Here is a 27,319-nt window from a genome sequence, read left to right on the forward strand (position 1 = left end):
CTAAACTGACAAAACCTTTTTTTTTTTTTTTCATTCTTCTTTTTTGGGTTTTAACCCCCCAGGTTTTGTAGTGTGAGGCCAAATGCGGCAAAATTCAGTCCAGATGTATCATTATTGTGATTAGGGTTACACTGGAACACCACCAACTTAGACAGTGTTTGACTGCCACTATTTTCTGTCGTTAATATAACTTTTCTTTTTTTTTTGCTTTTTTTTTTTTTGCTTTTGCGTAAAGTTTGGTGTCCTTGGGTGGGGCAGCTTTCTTTAACATTTTCTCTTAAACAAAATATGTGGCTGCAGATACTGAAGCCAAACATTTTTATAACTATTGAACACTCTTTATAGATATTGACTCACTTAGACCACAGAATGTATTTGACAAAATCTGCCTGAGTCAGGCATGTGTGCTGTACTGTACGTCAGGACAAAATGATTTTGGCTTTGTTCCTGGTTAGTTCGGTGGTTAAAATAGAATACAGTATGGCCTATTGTAACAATGCAGGGTGTCATTTGCATAATCTGGTTTTGACTGTAAAAAAGGTTAGACTATATTCAGTTTTTACTTTAGCCTTCTTTGTCAGACAGGGTTGAGTTATGTATGCTGGTTATCATGGTCAGAGTATTATTTAAATGTGAGATACAAACAGTTTAATCTTTATCATTTGTGTCTGTAGTATAGGTCTTGTAGTTGCATACAGTAGGATGGTTATAGATGTTGGCAATATGTACCAGCAATAGACAAAATGGCTGTAAGAGAAGTGTACAATAAAGTGCAGTTGTTTCAGGGTTGCATGAATAAAGCCCAGGCTTGCTCCTTTTCCAGTAGCATAGATGCGTGAGTTTGATATTATTTTTTTAATAATATACAACTGTCAAAAAAAAAAACATGTCAGCATTGAGTTGATACAAGGCATATTATCACAATGGTTTTGACAAACCGGAACCGGAACCAGTTCTTACATAGGCCAGAGGCTATGCCTACTTTCAGGTTTTTTTCTTGTTTTGTTCATTAATACAAGGTGCTGATTGTTGCATACTGCTTCAGTGTAGCCCAATCAGATACTCCGTTTTTCACCCATGTATGTTTTCTGTGTGCTTTGGTCGTGGTGCATCACACTCCTGGATGCTCCAGATGCTCTATTCAGATTCTATGTGTGTGTGAATGAGTGTGGGAGGGGGTGGGGGTGGGGATGGGGGGTATAAAACAAGAAAATCAGCCAGTTAATTCATCTTCCAGCTCGAAAGTCTCATTACACTGCTGATAAGTTTAAGGATTGCCTGAGGTGGAAAGGGGCTGTGTTTATGGCTTAGCAGTCGTGCGTACCAAGTCTCCTTGTCTTGTGTGGATGGAAAACAAAAGACATGTCGACACTCCAGCCAAATGAATACTGAACACATCCATGCTCAACTACTTCATGATTGTACACTTACCTAAACATGTGTTTCTGAAAGATATGTTATGTTCTGTGAGGTCTTTCTCTGCTGCCTGCTTCAGTAAATGAAGACAGATATGGTCGGTGGGAGAATTGATCTGACCTTTCTCACCGTGTAAGGGATATGAATCTCTCCGCATCTACTTCATTAATGTGATATAGGGACACAGGAAATCCTAATTTAGGTAGTTACATGTAGGTCACAGCACAGCTACATCCAAAAGTGGAACAAGTATATGTAACCTGAATGAGTGCTCATTTTTTAGAAACTATATGCATATCTATTGTCAATTAGTTTAAACATGAGCACACATTTTTCTTCCAATTGATGCAAAGGAGCTTTAAAGGAAAGAAGGACTTGTTTTTGATCTAATACTCTTGTCAGTTAGCTGCTTCGAATGCTCATCTATGAGTTGCAAAGGTCAGACTGATGGTTTTAACACATCTCTTCTGCATTCACTGTGCCTTTAACTAAATAATTCAAAATGCATCCCTGCTGCCACTACCAAATACTTTGTACCCAGTTCCACATCTTCCAGTCAGTATTTAATGCATTCAGTTACTTCTCCATCCCCTGCTCCACTTCTGTTGTTAGGGAACCACCATAACCAGTCATCTGCGCTGGAAGATAAAACCAATATGCTGAGGGGATGTGACCTACCATCTGACGGATTCCTCTTCAGTATGACTGCTCAGCTTAAGCCAATCAAGAAGAGTCTGTGTGCCTTCTCTCCTTCAGTGAATGCACAATTTCCATACAAATCTCATCAATAATCAGGGAAAGCGATGGCAGCAATTGGCATGATTGCCAGAGTTCACAGAGCAATGCTTGGAAATGTAAAGGATTGCTGTCTCCATGGATGGATGGTGTAAATCAAGTGGAGTGATTATTAATTGATATTCCACATCGGTGGACCACTGGACTGCTGGGTAGTGTGGCTGCTTGGAGGTCATGACCCAAGACATAATCCAAAATGTAGAAATATTTACATCTGGTTACATTGGCAACATTGACATGAAATGATCGCGCCAACAGCATTAGTACGTTGATGTCACGTGAGGCGGAGCTCAGGGGGTGCCAGATCGTGATAGCTCTGTGGAGAAATGGCATCGTCCCGGCGTTATATTTCTCAAATTCAAGCAGACCAAAAACAAAGCAGGATTGGAGTGAACATCGGCCAAGCCTTTGAGCGTTGATGCCAACTTAAGGAAGCAAAGGTGCTCAAAAGCCACGCAGAGGTTGCTGCTTTCCTTTGGACTGGTATGGTAAATGTTTGCTAATGCTAACTAACGGTCAGCCGGTACTGTAATGTTGCTAATGCTAACTAATGGACAGCCGGTATGGTAACATTGCTAATGCTAACTAGGCTACTGGTCAGCCGGTACTGTAACATTTCCGGTGCAGGCGTGATGCTGCTAGAGGCTGATTTTCTTGTTTTTGTCTTGATGCTAGGATAAGCTTATACTGTAGTCTCTGGGCTAAAAACGATTAACCTAATCTAAACCTAGTAGTTCCTTTATTATTCAAAATAAAAAAACATATTTTTATCAAGCATGTAGATGACCCCAATACACAAGACAATCACATCCCTTTCAAAAAACTAAAACAAAGCATTGACCCATTTGTAAAAAAAAAAAGACACAAGTTAAATGACTAGTGTACTGTGCTGTTACAGGTCAATCATATGTGGTGTGGCAGGGGACAAGTATCTATAAACCTATTCATCAACAAACAGAAGAGAGGGAGGCAAACAGTGCTTGAGTCATCACCCACACTCACACTCTCGTTGTGAGTCATGCATCACCACACGTGCAGACAGTTAAGCATTGGGAAATCTAATTTCTGTGATATGTGCATGAGTACAAGTGATGATTGGAACAGACACATTTGACCAAATTAAGTTATAAAGAAAGAAAAATCATGAAATTCAGGAATGTGTCCATGGGAAATCAACATTTACTTATCTGAGTTTAAGGTGGAAACAACCATATAGTATGTGTCAGTTTTCTCAACTGAGAGTATGGTTAGAGTCTGTGTGCCACTTTACATTTTGTTACAGAATATATAACTAAAATCAGGCAGTTATGATGTCTTTCCTCATTGCTTTACACCATACAGTATTGCTTTTTCTGTTTCATTCAAGCATTGTCAGTGTTTTTACACTGAGTCAGTAGAAATGATGCCAAACAAATCATCCCTTTGTTGATTTAGTTAAAACAAGTATTTGTATTTTTATTGTATTTTTTTATACTCAGTTTTATTTAGTAACTGTTTTGGAATACTAAAACTCATCAGCCCTCAATTGAAAAAAATATATTTAAATGAGTTAAAATGGGTAGGAATAGTGTAAACATGCCCATGAAGAGTTCCCTCTGTCTGGCAACTGAATCTCTCACAGAGGGAGCTCTTGAGCTACAAATGGGAACATAACAGTCAAATAACAGGAGGGGAAAGGCAGAGTCAGAGAAAGGATGAGAACAAAGAGTGACTAAGACACACTGTAAGAAGGGAATGGGGGTGGGGGTGGGGGGGTGGGGGGGTAGAAGTGAATATGTATTGAGGGAAATAAAGAGGGGGAAAAATGTACCTCACTCATTACCAGCTAGTTCACCTTGATGATGCTATAATCCACCACTCCTCAAATGTGCGCTAATTTTTCTCAAAAGGCAAGGCAAGGCAATTTTATTTGTATATCCCGGTTTTTACAAACAGTTTGTCTCAAAGGGCTTTACATAGCATCATAACAACATCCTCTGTCCTTAGACCCTCACATCGACTGAGGAAAAACTCCATAGAAAACCCTTTTGACAGAGAAAAATCTGAGAAACCTCAGGGTGAGCAACAGAGGAGGGATCCCTCACCCAGGACGGACAGATGTGCAATAGATGTTGTTACAGACAAGACAGTTTACAGTTTAAAACGAAAATGCACAGACATAGAAAATAATATTAACAGAAAAAAAGGTAATCAAAGGTTAGAACAGCAATGCCAGTGGATGTACTGTACAATGCAGCAGATGCAGGTGAGGTGTTGGTATTGAGCTTCAGTATTTCCAGAATGTTCAAACTACCGGTATCTGCTGTAGTTCAAGCCACCCCTGATCTTTGATTCTTTACAGAACTGCAAATGAAATGGAGGATAGTTATGAATTACTGAATAATGAACTTTATCAAAAGGCTGTCCCTGAACCCACAGAGTTATCATGCCACAAAAAGAAGAAAAAAAACAACAACAACTTAAAGTCACATTTTTTTGTATTGCTTTTCCAAAGCAAAGCCAGTCAACACTGCACACTACACAAATCTCCTTGCATCTTGACTATTTATGAGAAACCACTCTTCAGGATTACACATTGGTAATGGCTTCCAGCAGCGACTGCATATTAATTCATGTACTTATAATATGAATTATTATTTTGTTTCTGCTTAATTTAGTAGATGTTTTTTTTTTGTATGTAATTTTTAATTGTGAGACAAATGCTACTGCCGTGAGACTTGTTCATTTATTTAGATCATCCTGCCTACTGTGATTGTGCCATTTCTTGGCTCTGTATTTAGCAAATCTCAGGCTAGTCAATAAGTCAAGTAAGGTTTTGGGTCTCTTAGATCTAGAAATGTCAAGTGAAGTGTGTCCCTTAGAGGTGTCAGGTGAAATAGGCAAGGCTATGTGATAAGGTGTTACTTTGAAGTTGTGAATGAGGTTAGAGGCATGAGTCAACCTCTGCAGGCTATTATGATCACCACACCCCCATCACTGAGCATCTCCCCTGTCTACTGCACTCACACAAGTCCTCTCCTTCCCCTGCCTACAGAATCTCCTTGTTCCTGTGAACACACTCCTCTTTGGTGTACTCAACATAACGAAGCACATAATTTTGCTGTAACATTAATGGCTCATGTTTCTTTTCTTTTTTTTGTCAAAACCCATGTTTTCAAGAATATGGGAATTAAAAATTAAGAGCAGGATCATTCATTATTAAACTAATGCATTGGTTTTCTGCTGTTTAGGCACCAAACAGTCATTAGCGATCTGTAATTAATTAACTGTTGTCCTAGCATATGTGGCTTTCACAAAGATACCTGAGAGAATGCATCTGTTCATTTACCTTGATGGGGATAGAGTTGCGTTTATATTCAAAAATATCCTCCAGCCAGCCCATCTATTTCACTTGACAGCTCACTCATTTCAATAGCCAATGCAACACTGACACTGGTACAGTATGTGCAAACATGCATGAAAACAGACAACACAAACGTGGCTCCTCAGGCTATGGTCACTCATCTCCCATTGTCTCTCAGGCCTTAAAAAAAACACAGCGCCACCCACTTGTATACTGATAACTCATACCCTCCGGTTCCTACTGTGACATCAGATGTGGATCATAAGAATATAACAGAAAAATATGACTTAGCAAAGAGAAATAACCATCTTCAAGTAAGTGCATGACAAGCATTGAAATGGTTGATTGTCTGGAGAATGAAGTAAACCACTGCACCCCGTTGATTTTCTTATTGCGGAGGGTAGAAACTCATATAGCACCAGCGTATCACCCTGACTGATTTCCTCAGCACTTCCAAGGGAATTGTCATCACCCCAGGTCAATGTCTAAACTTTCCCATGCATCAAAATATATTGTAATTGACTCCATTTGTAATTCCTCCAGAGATCTGGCACTGGGCTGTAGCTCTGATGGCTGCCAAAAGCAATAAAGTCTCACAGACATGACCCCAATTGTAAACAAGGCCTCCTCCCAGAGTGTGAGGTACAGTAAAGTGTGGTTTTTTGGTGTCTGGCTGTACTTGTACTCTTTGGCTCCAGCCCATACTTCCATTCAAATGCTGTAATTTTAAGATTTTGTCTGTCACATTTTATTCTTCTAGGGTTAATGTCCATGTGCTCCTCTCCTTTCCATCATAGTTTTTGCTCTTTAAAAAAGTATTGGATGTTAGAGCTGTCATGCTCTTTTTTTTTGTCTTTTAGCCGAACATAGTTTTTATAGATTGGAGTGTTGGATAGGAATGAGAGACATTAAATACTGATTTGTACTACAATCCAGTGAACTGTAGCTGGAATAATTACTGTTACAGTAATTAATACAAAAGCAATGCCAATGTACTGTAAGTAATGTTGCTAGTGGTATGAAATAATGTAACAGAAATGAATCTCATCATTCAGCCTTTTCATCAGCACTGCATTAAATGGTTTCTTTTTCAGTATTTTGTCATATTAGAGAATAATTATATTCCTTATATGTACTGCATCTTGATTTATTAAAAAAGACTGGAGTTTGTGGTCATCATCTGCAGTACGTATTTGCAGATTAAGCACTACATATTTCAGCCTTATGGTTTTGCTCCTGGGGGGGGCATCAGTTCTAATCAGAGAAAGAAATCCTTCATTATGATAACAGTTCTGTTACATAGGGGGCTTAAGGAAAATGCAAATTAAAAGAGGAAATAGAGCAAAAGTAAAAGGGATTTACCCTTTAATGTGCACGCAATTAGTGCAACATTGATGGGAAATTGCAATTGTGCTTAGTGTGAATTTGCGTCCTATGAGTCAATTTAATTGCATTGTCTATATTGTAGTATTCCCTGATATTCTTATTTATTCTGTGTCTGTCATTATTTATAATAAAACGTAACTATTCCATTAAATTATTTACATAACAGATCTGTAACTTGAAATAATTTATCCTGACAAAGTTCAGCTCCGAAAATCAAAACAAGATGATCAAATTTCTATATTACATCGGTGAAGTCTTTGACACAATGTTTACAGTTAATGCAAAATAAAGGTTCCCACCATCTCTCTGTTTTTGTGTCCATTAAATATCCTCATTTGCCACTTTCTCCTGCCTGCTGTTTTTAACATCACATGAACGGAGGTAATCAGAAAGAACAATGTGACTGCTTTGCCACAGCAACAATATCACTTTCACTCCTGCAACTGGAGCTGCTTTGATTCCTGCTGAAAGGGGAACACATAGACTTGTGTTTATCCTTTTGTCTCTTTCCTCTGCTGTTCTCTAGTCTGCCTCCCACTTCATCTCCTATTCACTTTTTGAGGTGCCACCAACAGCTAAATGAAAAAAGACAAAGCATGATTTTTTTTTTTTTTTTTAAATCATTGGTAAACATTGGAAACATAATTTGGTGTCATTTTAAAGAAGCGTTGGGGTGTTTTAATAATTTTAATTTGTACCAAAGGTTGTGAAACAGACATGAGATTTATAAATGCCTTGGTATTGTCTGTGCAATCAATAGCCAATTTTACCCCGATGTGATGAAGATGCTTTCCAGCTGACATTATGTATATCTGGTCATGTGTAGAGTCCCCTCAAGGTCATCTTTGCTTTACTCTATGCAGAGAGGTTGTGAGAGGAGGATTGGGGGGAGATAACAAGCTGTGGTACGATTACTTCTTCATGATCTTTAAGGATTTAACATCTATAATCTCTAGAGCTTCGAAGCCTGTTCACATATGATATTATCAAAGCCACATACATTTAGAGTAATGCTGTGATAATGTAAATACTGGTAGTGTAATGACTTATTCAGCTATTACTGATAAATTCATCATTTATTAATTAATCTTTTTTTATATTATTTTTTTTTCCTTTTGTTTGTTCATTTGATACAATATGAAAGTTGTGAGGAAGATTTGGTGGTAAACGTTTTTGTTTCTTTTTCTACTACGACTTAATTTTGCAGTGAAAAACTATAGAAGCAGCACGCACATCCACATACATACCCTTAATTGTCAGTGCATTTCCACTGTCTCTACGCATCTCTTATGTTTGTCTTTCTGTCCTACTCATCTCCCTACAGTATCTGCATAACCTCAAACATACTTTACTTGGATAAGATGATGAATGCGTTTATGAACGACCTTCCTCCCTGGTTTTATGTTACATTTGTCTTTGTTTTCACTAGTGTGTAGATTATTTAAAACTTGATCTTTTATGCTACTTTGGCAGCAACGTTGAAAATAAATCTCAATTTCCTTTGTAACCTTTGGCGGCATTGCAGGAGCACTGGATGAAAGATTGGTATTATTTAAGCAATATTACCCGAGAGGGTGTGCTTTAACGTCATTTGAGCACGACGGTGATGCGGTCAGGACCGAGGCGCTTGCGCCGAGGTCCGCAAGCATCACCGAAGTGCTCAAATTACGTTTAAGCACACCCTCGAGGGTAATATTGCGATTATACAACAATTACCAACAAAATAAAGCGTATAATTAAATAAATATTCATGTTGATGGACGTTTTGCTCTCAAAATGTAAAGTTTTTTGCGAGTGTGCTTCCCGTTTCCATGGAAATAAATGGGGTCTGACTAATAACTGAAACACAATCAGTCACGTCAGTAGACTCCTATGTGTAATGGAACCTAGTTCACCTCTACAGCAAATAGTCCGAACCTTAGTAACGACCTAGCAACAGAAATGATTTTCTAGTCCCAGATGAGTGAACTCTGAGCTGACGTTCATGTTTTAACGCGGTCTCGGACTTTCCCGAACTAAATCAACACCGCACAAACTCGCACAAGTTATGACAAAGATGCCGTTTTTTTCCTTTCACAGATGTAGCTTCTACAACCGCAAACTCTGCATGTAAATGAAGTTATAGCGCCGTGTCGCCGACACAGCTGATAGAGAAAGACAAACGATTACTCCAGATTATTTAAAAGCCCAAAAGGCGCAAGCGAGAGAGAGGGAGAGAGAGAAACATACAGGTAATCACCTCCGTTTTATCCAATGAAAATATTCAGCTCCAGGCCATATTTTAAAAAACATATTCACCGCGATCACAACTCGTGTCTCTCCGACTTTGTAACGTTACACACATGGGAGGGAGACAATCCTCTCTGCTGTAACGGGGAAGTTTACAATATATTAACAAAAAATAAAATAACATAATTGTTCTATAAATGTGACTTTGGCAGCTGTCAGGAACAACCTACAGGAGGTCAATGTAGTTTGTGATTTATTTTCACGAGTAATAAATTACGAAAAATCCATGTTGCCATGGAGATGTGTAAACAACATGACATGGCGAAGTAATATTTTCAGTGATGAGTCAGCCGTGCTGTAATGCTGATTTGAGCACGTTCTAAATGTCTTATTGACCAATCAGATTGCTTGGTCGGAACTACTTGTTGTATAATTGTCTATAAATCAAAATGAAAATTGCCCCCTACTACAAATGACTGAATATAAAGTTGACATCTTCACATTATAGCGGTTGATTTGGTATTTTGAGCTACGTAGTATTTTTGTCTGGCAGTTTATTTGAAGCAAACGGGGCTAAAGCTTAATGAAATACTTTATGTCTGTCTTTTGTTCATAGGAATGAGTAATGTGTCAAGGGCCAGTTACAGAAGCCATCAATACTGAAGGATGTTGACCAGGAGTTTTTCGCCCTGTCTGTGTTTTTCACACAAGTTAACTTCTTGTCTTTTGAATAGCTTTTTTCTTTGTTGTTCTCTTTTCTTTCCTCCATGCATCACTCAGTCTTTGCAGCCATATCTATTTGTTGTTTGACAAAACATAGTCAACTAAAGCATGCAGCAGCAGACAGCTCACTTTTTTGTGAGAAGTTACTTAAGAGGAGGGCATGTTTCTGACTAGGAAATCCAAAGACATTTTATTTTTTATGCATGTCATTATAAGACACTGGCAGCCCATGCTAACACGAGTCATTAGAATAATTCACATGTTTCAGGATTCTGTCTGGAAACACAGAATGCACAACCCCCTCCACCCTCTCTCTTTCTCCTCTGATCCTCTCGAAATGTGTATTCAGAAGGCGCCAGTGTTGCCATGTTTTGTCCCCTGAAAATAGCAGCATTATTTGTGTGGTAATTTTACTAATGATATCCCTAAAGGATCCATACTAGATTATGTAGAAGCTCGATTATTAAACAAAGGAGGTGTAGCATCAATATAATAAATATATATGAATTTCTAAAAACCATAAAATTGCCTGTAGAATAAACAACATATGAATAAGTTTGTTCAGTATGAAGACAAAATCACTATCTATACTTCAACTACCAGCATCATGTGTGCCAGTTAGTCTCAAGGAGAAGTAATTCCCATGGAAACAATAGTCAGTATTGTAGTCCCATAGCTTCACTCTGATCCTGTAAATGGCTCCCCTGAAACACCATCCCAGTTAGCTCGACCAACTCTTTCTTGGCTCACAGGGTTTCTATGATCAGTGTTTCAGCCACATCATTACCCGGTCACACATACCACTTACATGAATCACAAGCCACAATGGATAACAAAGGCCTTCCAATGGTGATTTGTGATAAATTTGTGAGAAAGTAATTGTTTCTTCTCTTGCATCCTGCCCACCTCCCATGCTGTTCATTTTCTCTTTTCACCATTAGTGGAGCTGAGATCATAGTGACAGCAGCATGTGGATCTCAGAGGTCCTATCAGACGAGGAACAGGCAATGTGATAGTGTGGTTTTCTCACTGACATCCCCTGGAGTCAGTTCTGTGAGAATTGAGGAGGAGGAATTGTGAATCTGCCAGTCACTGGATCCATCCAGCCGGCCAAAGTCTAATAATGACTGTGACCTCACTCGTTACTCTTATTGTATTGCTTCTACTGTAGATTGATCACAGAAAACAGTGCGTGTGTCCGTCTTTATGTGTTTTCTAGTGGGAATGTGCTTTAGATACTTTTGTTGGTGGGTTGATGGTTGTTTCAGTATGATGGGTATGTGAGGCTCCATCTTTCATAGTTCTATAGCCAGGAAATGAGAAAGAGAGCACATCTGAGCAATGGAATTATTGTGCAGCAAGACAAGGTTGATCCTTTTGTCACCGAGGACATGTCTCTTGACATCCTGTCCATTAGCCCATTCCTCACTCCCACAGCAATTCAATTACAGTCTAGTGGATGGACTAACCTTGTAGACATCTTGGTCGTGTGAGATAAACAGTATAAGTTGGTAAAGCACTCTGTCCTTTTTGGTGCCAATTTTGGTTTATCAATTAGTGTTTCTAAAATCACAAGGAATTGTTGTAAATAAGAATGAACTAGTCACTGGTGAGGATTGACCAAAGATGTTTTTTAATTAATCAGACACAAGAAATTTAAAGCACGCATCAAAATAACATAATTCCTAACTATTGCCGAAAAATAATTTCAGCTAGATTTTTTTAAACACTTCTTTCAAGGATGTCGTCCGTGTGCATTCAAGTTTCCAACAACAACTGCAGCTCCCAACTCACTAAAGGAAAAATGAACCAAATCATTATTTTGGTGACCCCATGACCTTTTTACCTAGCAGGGCGAGGATGTGGCTTAGTGTGAAACTGTGCAGGCTTCTCATCTTTCACATGAGCACAATCTCTGGTCCAGTGCAACTTTGGTTTTGAACATAATAAGGATAAACTAAGGTGTTAATTTTGGTTTTCAGTGGTCCAGCCACTGCCAAACACTTTTTTTTTTCATTTTCCTTTCTATCTTACTACACTTGCATGCTATCCAAGTGCCCTAGTGTGTGTAATGCAGTCAATATTGCAGTGAACTGACAAACCCTGTGAAATTAAATAAATTACTCAAGTACTGACAATATGACAGGCTATCTTTAAAGGGATCAATGTGGGGCGGTGCGTGGCGCAGTGGTTAAGGTGGCCGCCCCATGTAGGGGCTACAGTCCTCAACGCAGGCGTCCCCAGTTCGAATCCCACGTCGGGCAGACCTTTCCTGCATGTCATTCCCCCTCTCTCTGCCTCCCCCTTTCCTGTCTATCTCACTATATGCTGTCCAAAAAAGGGATCAATGCACATGTATAAGCAGCTGCTTATCATTTTAAATTATCTTTTTTCTTTTCTTTTCTGTGACCAGTTATTTTAAAAACTCCATGTTTGTGTGGGCAAGGAGTTGTGTGCATGTGTGTCAATAAGACTAAACCCTCAACAGCAACCTAAACATGGTACTGCATCTATGCTCCTGTCCTGTCTGATCCCTTAAGACGCTGCTTGCTGTTTGAAGTCTCCACTTGAAAGGCCTGATCTGAATACTGTGGAATCCACAGCAGCTCTGCAATCAGTGATTACAGACTGATTAATGAGCCACTGTAGACACACACACACACACATTCGCAGGTGCTGGCTTTCTAGGCCACACATGAATGGATTATGCAGGAGTTAGTGTGTCACAACATACAAACACTAACTCGGTGAAAGCTGTTTTTTTCCAGCTTTTTTTTTTTTTTTAAATTCAAAATAGTCATAGATCTGTGTGGATTTTCTTTTGTCCCATTAACAAACACACTTTAATGAACCAAGTATGAGTCCGATGATCATTACTAATCACCAAATTGTGTATCTTTTTGTTGTTTTTTTTCAACAGTGTCAGCTGAGATCTTAAAGAGCAGTTTGACGACCATGGAGCGTCACATTCAGAGGCTTGAGAACGACATCGAGAACTTCCCCAAAACCGATGACCCTCAAGATAAGTTTGTGGAAAAGATGTCGATATCCTTTTTAATGTGGTCATTTTCACGCCTCACAGTTTTCTAGTTTTCTTCAACTTTATCAGAAACATATATCCTGCCATAGTAGGGCACTGTATGAAGCATTTTGTCGACAGCGGTGGCAGAGCTGTGTGCTGTTTGTGTTCTGCCTGGCAGTGGGTAAGCAGTTTAAGTCACTTGGTGTGATAGGTGGCACCCAAGGGATCTCAGGGAATGGATCTGGCTGCCTTGCTGTGAGATGTTGATCAGATCTCCCTCTTCACTCCTCCCTGGGTCCCAAGAGTGAAATCATGCCTGTAGCTATTTTTACTGCACTCTGCCACTGCTGCCTGTCCCCTGGGGGACTCTAATAGGGGCTCTAGCCCCTCACACCAACTTATCGCCTATCCCTGATTTCATCTCCTGACCGGCCACGAGCCTCTCCACACAACCATCCGTGCGCTATCTTCTCTCATGGCACCTCTCCTGTTTCGATAACAGAGTGTTTCCAAGCATATCTGCTCCCAAATTGAATTAGCCATGTCTCTGCACTTTTGTGAATGCCCTTTCTGAGAGGAAAGGTTCTCACTGTATAGGTTTGATCAATGGTGGAAAATAAAGTCTGTTGTCAATACCCCGAGGCCTGGGTTCCTTTCACCAGAAACAGTCAGCAGTCTCATTCTGCCATTATTAAATAAGGAAAGAAAAACTGCAATAACTTAAAAAGTGAGTAGTGTAGGTGTCTCCAAATGTTAGGCGTATTTAACTTGATTTTTGCATCCTTTTGTCTGAGATTTATTACTGTTGACTTTGCACATTGGGTGGTATAAGTGTAATATCTGACTCACACACTAACAATCTGCTTTCAGTCAAAGAAGGGCACTTATATTTGTATAATTAAAAAAGATGAAGCAGGGACCTCCCTGGTGGTGGCTTGGAGGCAGAGCAGACAGACAAGAAAGCTGTTCTGCACCCCGATGTCAGTATTGATTCTCAGGGTCCTTCGAGAACTAGAGGCTTGAGTGAGAGGAAATGGAGAAGTGTAGATATACTGCAACATGGCTCTCCCTCACTGTCTGGAGTTCCTCCCTTGAGAGTGGCAGAAAGAAGCTTGCTGGCCATGACCTGAAACACCCCACTTCCTCCTTTCTCTCTCTCACCTGATTGAGTTTTGGAGCCGCGAGGCTTAGCAGGATTTCATAACAGCCAGTTTGGTCCTTGCCATATTTAAAGGGATAGTTCAACATTGCCATAATCCCTATAGTCTTAGGAGTAGGTTTGTTACCTTTAATTGTCGGTGCAAGGTATTTCTAGAACGGCGGAGCTACGGAGGCTAATTGAATTTCTTGGTTTCCCTCATCAAACTCATCAACCCCCCCCCCCCCCCAAATGTTGAACTATCCCTTTAAGATGGTATCAATAAGACAGTAATGACAATCACCCTTTTTTCATTCTCCGTAGGTGTTCTATTTTTGAGTGTCTTCATAATGGTTAATGGTACAGCACCTTCCTTCCTCTTGTTTTTGCAAGTGACAGAATTGTTCTCGTGATACTGGTCTTTAGATTGTGATTGCCACTTTTCAGTTTTTCGGGAAGCAGACACATTGAGGAACGGAAAAGAGTCAAATTATGAAAAGTTCATGCTCATTTGTTCTTTCTGTTAGCTCCCTGGAGTGTTTGATCTGCACTTCATCTACTGCGTATAATAAAATGATACAATTAATAATAATGCTGTCATAATAACAAGGTGTCAGGGAAGCTTTATTTCTACTGTGTGGGATGAATCTGGTTCAGTTCCTTTTATCTCGTGTTCGGAAACAGATGTGTTTTATCTTAATTTCCCAAGTCAACTTGTAATAGAAGGACACTGGAAGTATTCAATCACATTTTCTCAGCGCCTCTGGAAAAGATGTAGGTTTATTTGTTACAGTAGGACATTTGTGCGTGTGTGTGTATAAACATATGTCTCGGTTTAACCCACTTCTCTGAAGCCTGTCACCCAGGGTAATATTTCCTACCATTTTAAACGTCCTAAGATATCAGATGTTGGGCTGCTTTTCTGAAAGCAAGCACAGTGATGGAAATTAAATCACATACACATGGAGCAAACAGAGAGATAAAGAGATAGAAAGCGGAGGCTGTGCTTGATTTGCTGAGGTTTTTAGTACCAGTGTTTGCAATGAGCTTAGGTAGCACTCTAATCTGTGTTGCACAGCTAAGTGTTGGAACAAGGACAGTGTGAAATACAGTGCTGTATATTTTGGGTTGACATTTCCTTTGGTACATATAAGATAGTAGAGTCAAGGCAAACATACCTTTTTAAACTTTTTTCCCTGGGATTAAAAAAAGGATGTTCTTTCCTTGAAGCATGACAGATGGAAGAACAACAACAGCTAAAAGTCATGCATTTGATGCTTGAGCAACCCTGAAAAAGTTAAGTGAAGCTCTGTTGTCTTGACTGTTGGGCACTGTGATGAATGAGTCAGTCTGTGTTTGTGTGTGTGCGGCTGCGTGCTTGCGTGAGTGTTACAAAGAGAGAGGGAGGGAGGGAGCGAGCGAGAGAGAGGGAGAGAGTAATTTACAGTGCGTGTGTAGGTGACTACATGTGCCTCTGTTTCACTGTGACTCTTGTCAGCTTTTTCTTGAGATTAATTTCAGGAGGCTGTGGTCACTGCAAGGTATTTTAAATGTAATGTGTGCCCCAAAGCAGCATAGTTTTAATTAATCCTTCAACAATAAATTATGTTTTGTTTTTTTCTTACCATGCATGATTAGTGTTCCTAATTTGTTTGGGCTTCAGAAATTCCAGGTTTTACCCATTAAAAAGATAAATTTGCAGTGCAAACAATTTTGGAGGAGAATCTGTCATATTTATCAGTCATCAGATGTGCTTACTTTGGAGTGGAAATGTACCATTGTAGGTCAGTAGCCGTTACAGTAGGAAAAAGTGAAAGGAGGAGAAACATTTAGAAAGAAGAAATGAAATGAAAGCTAGAAAGAGTGAAAAAAGAAAGATGTAAGGAGGGGAAGGAAGAGAGAGAGAGATAGTGGAGCTTAGTGGAAGCACTTCATTTGGCTTTATTGATACATTTTTCTCTTTCCATTACTGTAATGTATGCAAATGACCGAATGGGGTGTTTGTTCAGCAGTTTAGTGATCTCTATCTGTCAGAAGTAATGGGAGCCCACAAAGGCTGTAGAGTTGAGGCACAAGCCCCCAGAGAGCCCTATTTCACCAGAGAGGCTATGGCTATCACATGCACCCACACACACACGCACACACGTGCACCCACCCATTTCCTGTTGCTGTTGGATATGATAGAGTAGAGCTGGGGGCCTAGAGCAGGACTCTGCATACTGGAATATTAATCGTAGCGAGGTGGCTCGATAGGCATGATGAGAGACTGGACTGAACTTTGATGGATTTCTGGACATGTCCAATACATCTCCCCCCTGCTGCACCCAGTGCCTTAACCCAACCTAGTGATATTTAGCTTAATCTTTTATTTCCCAGAAGGCCAGAGGAGTCAGAGCACATCAATGTTAATCTGTCTTAATTTTTCCTCCGAGTAGTGTAATGCGAGCAAGACAGTTTCATGAAAATAAAAACTGACTAATTTTAGGTTTGAAATATAAGTCACCCTATACCCTCAAGCTAACACTATAACAAAGAGTGGTGTTTCCATGGTAACAATTACACTGAAAATTTTCACCAACTGACAGAAAAGAGGACAGCATTGTGCTTTCTGAATAAGCTACTAGCACTATTATTGTGTTTTTGCCATTTTTTTTTGCTCATCTTCTTGTTTAAAGATTTATTTGTTTTGCTTTATTTATTTATTTTTACTTTTACTCCCGCTCCCTTTTTCTTTTCAAACCTCAGTCACATTTGTATGTTTGTGTACGTGTGTGCATGCCATTGTTACACAGTCATTGAGTTTGCCCAGTAAAAAGTCCTTGTAGCTTCTGAATACGTCCACAAGTGGCTCGAAGCCATTGCTTATGGTCATGTTTTTGGTTTGAAAATAGTCGTAATTCACCCACAATTCCAAGCAAATTAGTCTTTTACATAATCAAGGACATGGCTGCATTTTCCTACTCATGAGCTTAGATATCTCTCTGTACTGTCTCTATGTTGAATTTAACTCACAGTGTAACTGTGTCTTTTGGAAACCAGTGTCTGACCCAAGGGGGTGTCTTTTTCCTTTCATAAATTTTATACTCAATTACCATGCAATAATTCTATTCCTAGCGTTTTCTTTAGTATTGACAGCTTCCTTGACAATTTCCTGCCAAAAGAAACTCAGGCGCTCAGGCACCAATTCAGATCTAGTAGCCCTCAGCCACCTTTTGTACAGCCTGTTCAAGGCAGGACTGCTGGGCCTTTATTCCACCTTGCTACGCTGTATAAAAGGAACGAGCAGGGAATGGGGGGGGGGAGTGTTGTTCCAGCATTAAGTCAGCAGGGGAGGTAATCACAGAGACGGCAAAGCAAGCAGAGCCTACATAATGAGGGCCATTCTTAATTGCAATGTACTGTAGCAGGATCTGTTTAAAAGGGTCTGTTGATACCTGTTAGGGAATAGTCCTGGAACCTAAAAAAGGCCACACACACACCTATCAGCGCCAGCTTCTCACGCCAACTTAGCCCTTCCACACAAGGTCAGGCCAGACACACTCTTCCCCTGCCCCAGGGCTAGCCTGTAATACCACGTTTATGGCTTAAAAATCGACAGATGCATTTATACAGGTACCACCTTTCTGTTGTTCTGAGAGACTGCAGCCTGATTTAGTTCACACTTCAAAGGAAGAGGTTCACTACAGTGTGTTTATGGATGGCCCTTGTCAAACAGCAACAGTCAGAGACTCTGTTGGCTTCAGGCTAGGTTTGTGTACAGGTGCAGCATTCCCTTGTATCAGCACCAGGCACTTAAGGTCAAATAAATGGTTGTTAGTGAAACAATTGTTCTGTTAAGCAGGCTGCTGAGTTAAACTGCAGAAGCATTCCCTGTTAAAGCCTTGTTTTGTCTGGAGAGGCGAGGTGGTGTTTGTAGAAGTTATCCCACTTTAAGTTTATGTACTTGAATGAGAAATAAGTCGGATTATTTACAGAATCATCATGTTTATTTCTGTATGTTTGTATATAATAAAACTGGGTTAAAACATGCTGGTGGCACTTTCAGTAGCTCCTTATGATTTTTAAAGCAGAAATACACAAACACCCCCACCCCCTTTTCCTCACACACACACACACACAAGCTTTCGCGCTTAATAATCACCACCTTCCTTTGAGCCCCCCAACCCCAGCCCAAGTGTTTTCCTCCACTAATGAAATTCACTGTAAACTGTGTGGCCAATTAACTGAAGCACAGATAAACCATGGAGCCTTTTAATTATCCAAAATTCAGTGGAAACCAGTATAAATAAATAGAGATGCTTAAAACAGACTCACTCGCTGCCAGAGTATCTCTCACCTCAATGTGAATGTCCAAACTGGATAAAGCAAAAGAAAATTGCAATCACTAGAAAAAATAGTCACCTTTCATGTTTTATTCTGTCAGAGGATTTTAATTACTATGTTTTAATATGTCTGTATGTGTGTGCCTAAACATTTCCAAATGTTAAACTTCCAGTTTTAAGAATGAGTATTGCAGAGGAAACGCTGTGGTGATTATGTTGCTGTCCTACCAATGATTTGTTCATTTGTTATTTACTCTATGCTGTCTTGTTACATTTGATGACAAATATAAAATGCACTGCAGTTAGTGGTTTTTTAGTTTTTAATTATCTTAAGTAAGACATTAACTGGCATTGTTACTGAGTGAGTCAATTAAACTGGCTCGCAACAGTGTGACTAATATCCGTACTTACAGCATTAGAACCTTTTCTGTAATATACATGTACACTGTACTTACAGTATACTGTATCTTGTCGTATAATTATACAATAGCTACTGTACTATACTCTGATAACGCTCTGCCAAAATTCATATACAACACTCTTCTGTTCCATTGCAGAATGAATTATCATTTTTGAATTGTGTGTGCATGCGTGCGCAACAGTCCAAATATACCAATGTCACTGTACTACTGTGCATTTGTTTATTCGATACAATCAAAGGAAGTTTAATGTAACATAAAACAAGGAAAAACGAATCCTCACATTTGAGAATGTCGGGATTTAACATTGTTTATAACTTTGTTCGTTAAATTACTTTGTTACAGTATGTGATTATTCAATTAGTACCAAATCAGTTCACAAATCTTTTCAGCTACAGTGGTTTTTTAAAACATGTGTAAAGTAAAAAAAAAAACAAAACAATGTAAATTAATAATTAAAAAAAATAAATAAAAAATTGGACATGCAAACTTAAAACCTAAACACAATATGGAAGAAAAAAAAATTCTCAGACAGCTCTGACTTTCAGAGTGAAATTTAAATCAAATGAGACACATGTCAGCCATGTGTAAAACTCTGTTGAAGCTAAAAAGTGACAGATATTATACAGTGCACATGTCAGAAGAAAGCATCATGTCGCCATTGTCCTCTGTGTTCGTCTGTCCTGTCTGTTTGCTCCGTCTGTCGTCTTCATTGCCAGACAGAAGATCATCTCTGTGCCCTCTGGTCATATGAGTGAATTCCCTAGAAGTTCCCCAATCAGTATCTTGTTAGACTGTGACACTCGGCCTGATGTGGCAGCTCCATTAACCAGCAGAGTAAGCTTGCTGACAGGCCGCCCGGACTGTAGTTCCCAGGGGCAAGGGTGTGTGTGTGTGTGTGTGTGTGTGTGTGTGTGTGTATGTGACGTTGAAGTACAGGAGGTACACCCATGATTTACACTGGATCTGCCCCTTTGCTCCTGACTGAACAACTGTCATATTCCACTGATAAAGCCTCCATGCCCTGCCAGTCCTAGAGCGTGTCCTTTGGGAGTGACTGTGTCCTGTTGGGATTCAGGCCTGCTCTCTTGTTGCAATCTAAAATGCTACACACCTGTTGAATGCAAACGTATGCTTCTCATGTAATGTTGATGCACAGTATACAGGGTTAAGTGCTACATTACTATGTGCAAACAGAGTCAATGTTTGTGACGGGAAATTATTTGTTGAGTTAATCTGTTTTATCTCCATGTTTCCATGTGTCGCTCGGCTGCTGTACAGCTTTGCCCCCGTGGCCCAGGTCTCCACTGATTCTTTCTGCTCTACAGAAAGTCAAGCTAAGGACCTGGTGGCAGCAGCACCAATCTGCACCTCATTACTTCCCCAAAAGGCTTGGGCTTAGTGCAGGGTAATAGACAGAGGCCCAGCCGCCCTCATTTGTCATGGGCTCCTGGGTTTGATGCAAAGCCCCCCTTGAGCACTTGTTGCTGAGCTCTAATCCTGCAGTAGACACCAGCCACGCTTCTCTGCTTAGCCATCCCTACTCTCCACCGTCATGGCTCATGATTTCACTTTCATTTGATGTTTTAATGAAATCCCTGAGACTCAGTTGAATGGCAGGCCCATTGTTGGCAAATTATTCTATCAAATGCAAGTGGAGGGGAAACGTGACTGGAGTTATTTGTCTAGTAAATATGAGCCACCAAGGGTTTAAAGTGTTTTTCAGCATGTGAATCCACAATAGAAGATTGTCGGAGTTAAATGACACAGGTCAACACAGGAAAATGCATATTGTGAAGCATATAGGCTGATGTTTTTATGTTCTTGATAGCTCCCTGCATTATCCATTTATGCAATTTCTGTAATAACTAATAATAATACGCTACAGCTTCTGGAGAAGTTAATTGTAAAATGAATTGGGCGAAATGTACTTCATGCTGGTAGATAGTGTACCGAGCGGATATTTATACAATGGCTGACATTTATTCCTTTGCAGCCCAGTATATTACCTAGTAGCACCATTTGTTGTTCCTTATTGCAAATAAGTGCTATGGGGCAGTGCCCAAAAGGCCGGGGAAAGCTCCTTGATAAAAAGGCCTGAGTATCATTAGCTGAGGTTGCTGTGTGTGCCAGTTGAAAGCCTCTGTAAAATGTAAATCAAACTAATGCCCAAACACGTCCTTTCCTTTCCCCACGGTAATATTATTCCTTTCTTGCTGATGCTGTCGGGGGAGTAAGGTTTTGTTCTGCTGTTTGCTACTGGCCTCTCTGTTGATTTCTAACTTTGCTCCGAGGCTGTCCTCGCCCTCCCCCTGGCAGGACCCAGGGATCATTGTCTCTCTACAACTGTGAGACAGATCTCCAGCAGCGCACCTCTATACGTCGCCACACAAACCATTAGCCAAACTTACTGACTGCATTTGCTCACTACGGAGCAATTAGCCGCTTCATTATGCAAATAAAGCGCACTAATTGCCTCACATTTGCTAATTGATGATAAGATACAGTATATGGTCGACATTGAGGTTGACTCCCTCAAAAAGATGTGGCCTCTAACAGTTTAAGCCTTGCACTTTGTGAATAAATTAATGGTAGTAAATAACACAGTGGGTCATTTCCCTGACATGTCACCGTGCACTCGGCTCTGCAAATCTGAGGGACAATAGAAATCGGTGGAGGAAGAGAGAATCCCTAATTAAAATGAATCTGTGACAGTCAGAAACACTAACAGTTACAAACGGCAATCTGATGGTAGTCAACAGGGGATTCTCCATTAATTGGCAAAATGAGGCTCATCAATCACACAGAGGGGGGATACTGCACAGACAGTATCCTGTCGGAGTCACCCACTGTGGGGGGAGCAGCATGACGTGTGTCTCAGGGACAGAGTCATGTAGAGCAGGAACAGTTTTTTCCTTCTCCTCTGTCTCTCTCCCTGTCTTTTCTTTATCTCTCTCTCTCTGTCTCTCTCTCTCTCCCCTGTCTCTGTTTCTCACCACATGTGGCTCTCAGTAGACATCTCTCCAACTCATTCTGACAGGCTTTGTTTTTCCTTGTCGCATTTCAAATGGGGATTGGTTGGCATTCTCTGCCAGTCAAGGCTGAGACAGAATTGTCAAAACACACTGTTGAATTTGAGCTTTCAGAGGACAGTCTTTGCTGATGACATGCACTGAGAGGCTTGTGACTCTGAAGCCCTTCTTTTAATTCAAGCAGTTATGAAACTACAGGTTCTGTTGCTTCTCATTCAGGAGACCTTCACAAAGTTATTGGATGAAAACAACTTTTTCCAATACTAACAACCATCTTTGAAGTGGTGATGAGAAATGTGTGAACCTAATTAGTAATATCCTTTTGTTTCATTGTGAGCTATGTGCTGTTATAATTGAAGAAGCCAAGGAAATGCAAAGGCACGTAACGTCCCGCCTCTGACTACAGGTCAATAAATATACCCAGGCAATAATTGACTGTTTCATCAATTGAGCCAATCAGTGGATTGCTCCTAGTCTCTATCACCTGCTAGGTTTAGGGCAATCACAGGCAAATCAAGACATAACATAGTTATTGCTCTGTTTTTCCTCTGCTTCATCTCTGTGTCTAATTTTGTTGTGCAGTAAATCTATATGGTGCAGACTATCTTTATTGACTTGGCAAATATTCTGCAATCGCACCTGATATGTGCAAACACTCCTGCAGCATGTGTTGTATGTTGATGTCCTCATTACCTCTTTCCAGTGTATCAAACCAGTAATATGTCAGGCATGTCACGCCAAATGGAGAATTCAGAACTTTATTGCTTTCCCTGACAGGGCTAATATACTGTGAGTCAAAACAACAGTCATGCCTGTGTGGGTTTTTTATTGACAATTAACCTCCAATTAGCAGCATGGATGGATAGTGTGACCTCCAGAAGTGCTAGTGGTTGTGTTGATGATGGCTCCTCCATGAACATGATTACATGAGATGAGCCAGTTTGCTGTGAAGAGGGACCTCTGGCTTGTGCACTGACACCTGCAGTGACAGACAGAGAGATGAATTTAACACATTGCTGCCAGCTGCAATAGCCGGACATTCAAATAAAAATAGAACATTTTCTTCTATTTTTGCACATTTTCTCTCTTTTTCTCACTGTCACACACATTTACCGCATTTGGAAAGTGTTCCAATCAGCTGAATTTAACACAGGTGGAATCCAAACAAGGTGCAGAAACATCTCAAAGATGATTTGCAGAAATGGGAGCCACTTGAGACAAATTCAAGGCATCACAGCAAAGTGTCTGAATACTTCTTCAAATTATATTTCATTATTTCCCTTTTTAATACATTTGCACTTTGTCCCAATGAGGCATTACATATGAATTTGATGCAGGTTTTTTTTCTTATTATTCTTTATTATTAGTATTAGTATTATTTATTTTACTGCATTTTATTTTATTTTTTAGGGCTTAGAAAATGTGGAAAAAAAGAAAGGGTCAGAACACTTTCTGAGTGCATTGTATACACAGACACACTTACAAACAATCTGTACCCTGTTGGTGGGACTAAGTCCTGCCATTTAACAGCAACAGGGATGTGTGAGACACATCTGCTACCTGAACCAGCATCTGACCTTGAGTTGACTTTCTGTGGTAAAGACTTATAGCTGATCCCTGGTTTTCTGCTTTAGTGCCTTACAGCTGTCCATCCTAACATTAGAACAAAGGAGCTGTAGGAACCACATCTCTTTCTCTGATGCTTTCTTTTCTTTTCTTTTTTCTATGATACAGGCAACCCCTGCAGATGGCAAGAACATACAGTTTTTGCAAAAAATGTAAGAACTCAAATTCATGCAGTTTTTCTTAAAAAAAAAAAAACATTACTTGATAATACGCTACACTTCTTTTTTTTTCAACATCAAACCTCCTTGCAGACTGGTGTACTCTTAAATATCAAAGTAAATGTTATACTTTAATGCAGACTAAAAACAAATTTATTCACTCGACTCACTAGCTGTCTTTTCATTGGCTTGTGATTCCATCCGACAAGAAAAAAAAGTATAATTCTCTACTCTTCATAAGTTTAAGTGAACTTTTCAGCACTTTTTTTTGTTTGTTTTGTTTACTAAGTCCAAAAATAAAATTAGAAGAACGTGCCTGCACTAAGAGGCTACTTGTGCTCTTAAAGCTACAATGTGCATGTTCTGGAAATCAAGCTTGAAACTGAGTGGTTGGACTGGTGAGGCTTACTCAATAGCTAGAGGGGAATATCTCCATATAAAAATATCTATCTGGGCAACAGAAGTCATTGATAGAACTGTTGAACAAACCCCTATATTTAACTCAAAACTAATAACAAAAAGTACAAGAAAATTACAATTGATTGTTAATTGAAAATTTATATTTTTGACAGATCTCTTTATAAACTGATGACAATCTACAAGACATACGTAGGACTGTTACAATAAAATAGCAAAGTCAGAATAGTTATTACTTATTCTTTGTATCCAGGTTTCTGAAAGTGAAACTAACAATTTTCTTCAATATTAAATGACTTGCAGATGGAACATAAATCATAGCCTGTGTACATAAAACACCACTATGATTTCTCACATCCAGCCATTGAGCTTTAATTTGTGTTGTCCAGTGCTGTTAATAGTTGTGTGCTGAATCACATCAATATTAGATGAATTCCACGGCTCTGGTTGAAGGGTTTTGTTCCCAATAGCAACAACACAAAAATGACAAGAATAAGCTACAGCTGTGATTTGCACTTCACCAGAATTTTCTCCAAGGCAATAGCCACTGAGACTCATGGGTACTATAGCCTTAAGGAGTCCTCTCACCAAACTGACACATCCACTCAGGGACAAATGTAGATTAGATGTCCATGACATTCTCATGTACTGTATCATGTTACTGTATACAGAGAAACACAAGTTGTGTTCTCTTTTTCATGTAAATATACTGCATGTTTATTTGGGGGGAAATATACTTCAAAACAATACACCAGAACTGTTCCGTGATAATGAGATTGTCCAAAAAAAAAAAAAAAAAAGTCCAACGCACACATGCCTCCCACCCTGCAACATTGGAGTGATGTTTTAACACACCAAACATGGTGCCAACTATGATGCAAAACTATACATATTTCTTTCCAATGATTTCCTGATGTTACATGTCACAGAGCAAGTGTGAAAATACACAGCCGGATGTGAAGGTAGGACAGAGCAGGCGTTAACTAGAGGGACATGTTGGTTGATGCTGCCACAGCTCAGTGGTGAGGAGGTGTTGTTGCACCGCGGCACAGTGTGGCTGTCATCATCAAAGCACCATACCTACTGGAGATGTGCATGTGTTTTGTAAAAAATGCAGTCAGATAAGATCTCAAGCAGAGTGGAGCAGATTATGGCACCGATCACTGTGAATGAGAATCAGTTGGAAAGGTTTCCACATTGTTTCTAGAGGCAACTTTAAACATGATGTAGCAAAATGAAGAATAACTTGAGCCATTTTTATGACTGACTGCAGTTTTTATGCTCTTTTATTGAGGCATGTTTGTGATGGATAGTACAGCGGAGGTTATGGCGCCTTAGGCTTGTTTGATCCAGCGGTCCTGTTCTTAAACCTCTGTGAACAAGGTCATGATGCTTCACATGAAATGCGGTTCTATTTGCATATACTCTGTTGGCTTACTCCTACATTTTTCATCTACAAATCAGTTTTTATAAGACTGATTCGAATGGAATTTTCCAGTATAATGTGAATTTTTACTGTGTGTATCACTGCATATACCTTCAATGCCTATAGTGACAGTTCTCAGAAGCATCACAATGTTAACGATTTGCTGAAAGACATCTGACTGAATCAGCAGTGACAGAAGAATGTCTCTCTTTTCACACCTGCATCTCAGCTACAGTGTTATTCTTTCCTTTTCTTTTAAAAAAACAGCCTCATCATGGCTATGTGAGGCTCAAAGTATTGTAGTACTTGTAATTGGTGAAAGACATTGTGTCATCAGACAGTTACAAAGAACAAATAACCCACAAACTAAAATATACGTATCAAAAGAAAATATGAAGTGCAGTTATTTATTATTGGCACAGGCTCATAGCAGCGTCACATGCCAGAACCTAAACAGCAGAGGAGCATCTTACTCAGAAGGCGGTGCCGTTAAATTAACAACTCTCTGTTCACATTTGTATGCCCAATAAACAATGATGGGTTGTACTAGCCTTCCATGTTTTATAAGTGCCAGAAAAGAAAGAGAAAAAACAAAACAAAACACTGAAATAATTTGAATTTTAATTCAGATTTTAGCATTACCATGGCTACAAGTGAAGCTTCTGGGATTTGAAACATTCAGGTTGGCCCTAGTTGAAGCCTTACAGCAATGTTAACATAAATATTAATTATGGGCCTAAGTCTTTTAAGGCTTTTTGTTGGAGTACAATTATTTGAAAAATAAAATGTTACAGATAGAAATACAGTTCCTCCATATTTAAGGGTGTTAACATATCCATTGCTGTTTGACCCTTTATTGAATAATATGACAATGAGGTTAACAACAATGTTTAAACATACAGTAGAGGTCAATAATTGTGATTCCACAATTGGATAATGCAGACCAAAATTCAGCTACTGTATGAACAGCCTCTCAGTTGTGCTGTAGTGAGATACTCATGAATTCACAATACGTTTACAATGATGTAAACTGGCTAACTTACTGTACTGTAATACTTTGTACCGTGTGTCAGTGTGTATATGTATATTAATGTTTTTATCAGCAGCAACTTGAGCAATAATTTGTCCCTATGTTTGTTGGTATCACGAGTGAAAGGCACAAAGATAGTACAGAGGGTTACACAGTACTCCAGTATCAGTTTGTACTATCAGAGAGTGACAGTTATGTGTGTGTGTGTGTGTGTGTGTGTGTGTGTGTGTGTGTGTAGGGGGGGGCGGGAGCATATGAATGTGTGTACATGCGATAGCTTGAAGGCAGTACAGAACGATAGCCGTGAATGAGGCATTTTCCATTGAAGTGATTAAAATGATTGAGGACAGTGGTGAACTCATTCATCTCTGAGCAAGGTGATGAGGGACATTCTGTATGTGCGAGTGTCTGAGAGGGAGTGCCTTGATGCATTCATGTATATTTGTGTGTGTGTGTGTTTATGTGTCACAGATGTAGAACAAGTTGTGAAATGGGACTGGCACCGAGGCGGCCAGAGAGATGTGGAGCGATGCCCACAGGAGGGCCATGTCTTTTCATTGTACATCTGAACAGACAGCCAAATATTTTTCATCACCCACCACAGCCTCTATTCTACATTTTAATTTGACCTTCATCAGAACAAAGTTAAAATAAAAAAAATAAAAAAACATGCCTGTTGTTTTGCATGTTATTTCAGATATCTGTTTTTTTTTATCTCAGAAAAAAACAAAAATCAGAGTAGCAGGAGTAGAATGGGAGTTTGTTGAGGTTTCAATGGATGTGATTAAGCTGGACTTTAATCAGTTTGTCTTCCCTGTTCAGCAGATTCTCTGTAAT

General features: G+C 39.6%; 1 protein-coding gene across 2 annotated transcripts in view; it reads left to right on the forward strand.

Moving 5' to 3' along the window:
• diaph2 (diaphanous-related formin 2) overlaps nt 1–27,319 on the forward strand; it is a 345,696-nt gene that overhangs the window by 234,648 nt on the left and 83,729 nt on the right. For both annotated transcript variants that reach the window (XM_085789352.1, XM_085789351.1), the window contains exon 26: nt 12,813–12,937. In XM_085789352.1, coding sequence (XP_085645478.1) covers nt 12,813–12,937 — 125 coding nt within the window. The remainder of the gene's footprint in view (nt 1–12,812; nt 12,938–27,319) is intronic.

The sequence above is a fragment of the Trachurus japonicus genome, chromosome 10 (genome assembly GCF_045865225.1).
Source record: "Trachurus japonicus isolate A0001 chromosome 10, Traja_1.0".
Taxonomy (NCBI): Eukaryota; Metazoa; Chordata; class Actinopteri; order Carangiformes; family Carangidae; genus Trachurus; species Trachurus japonicus.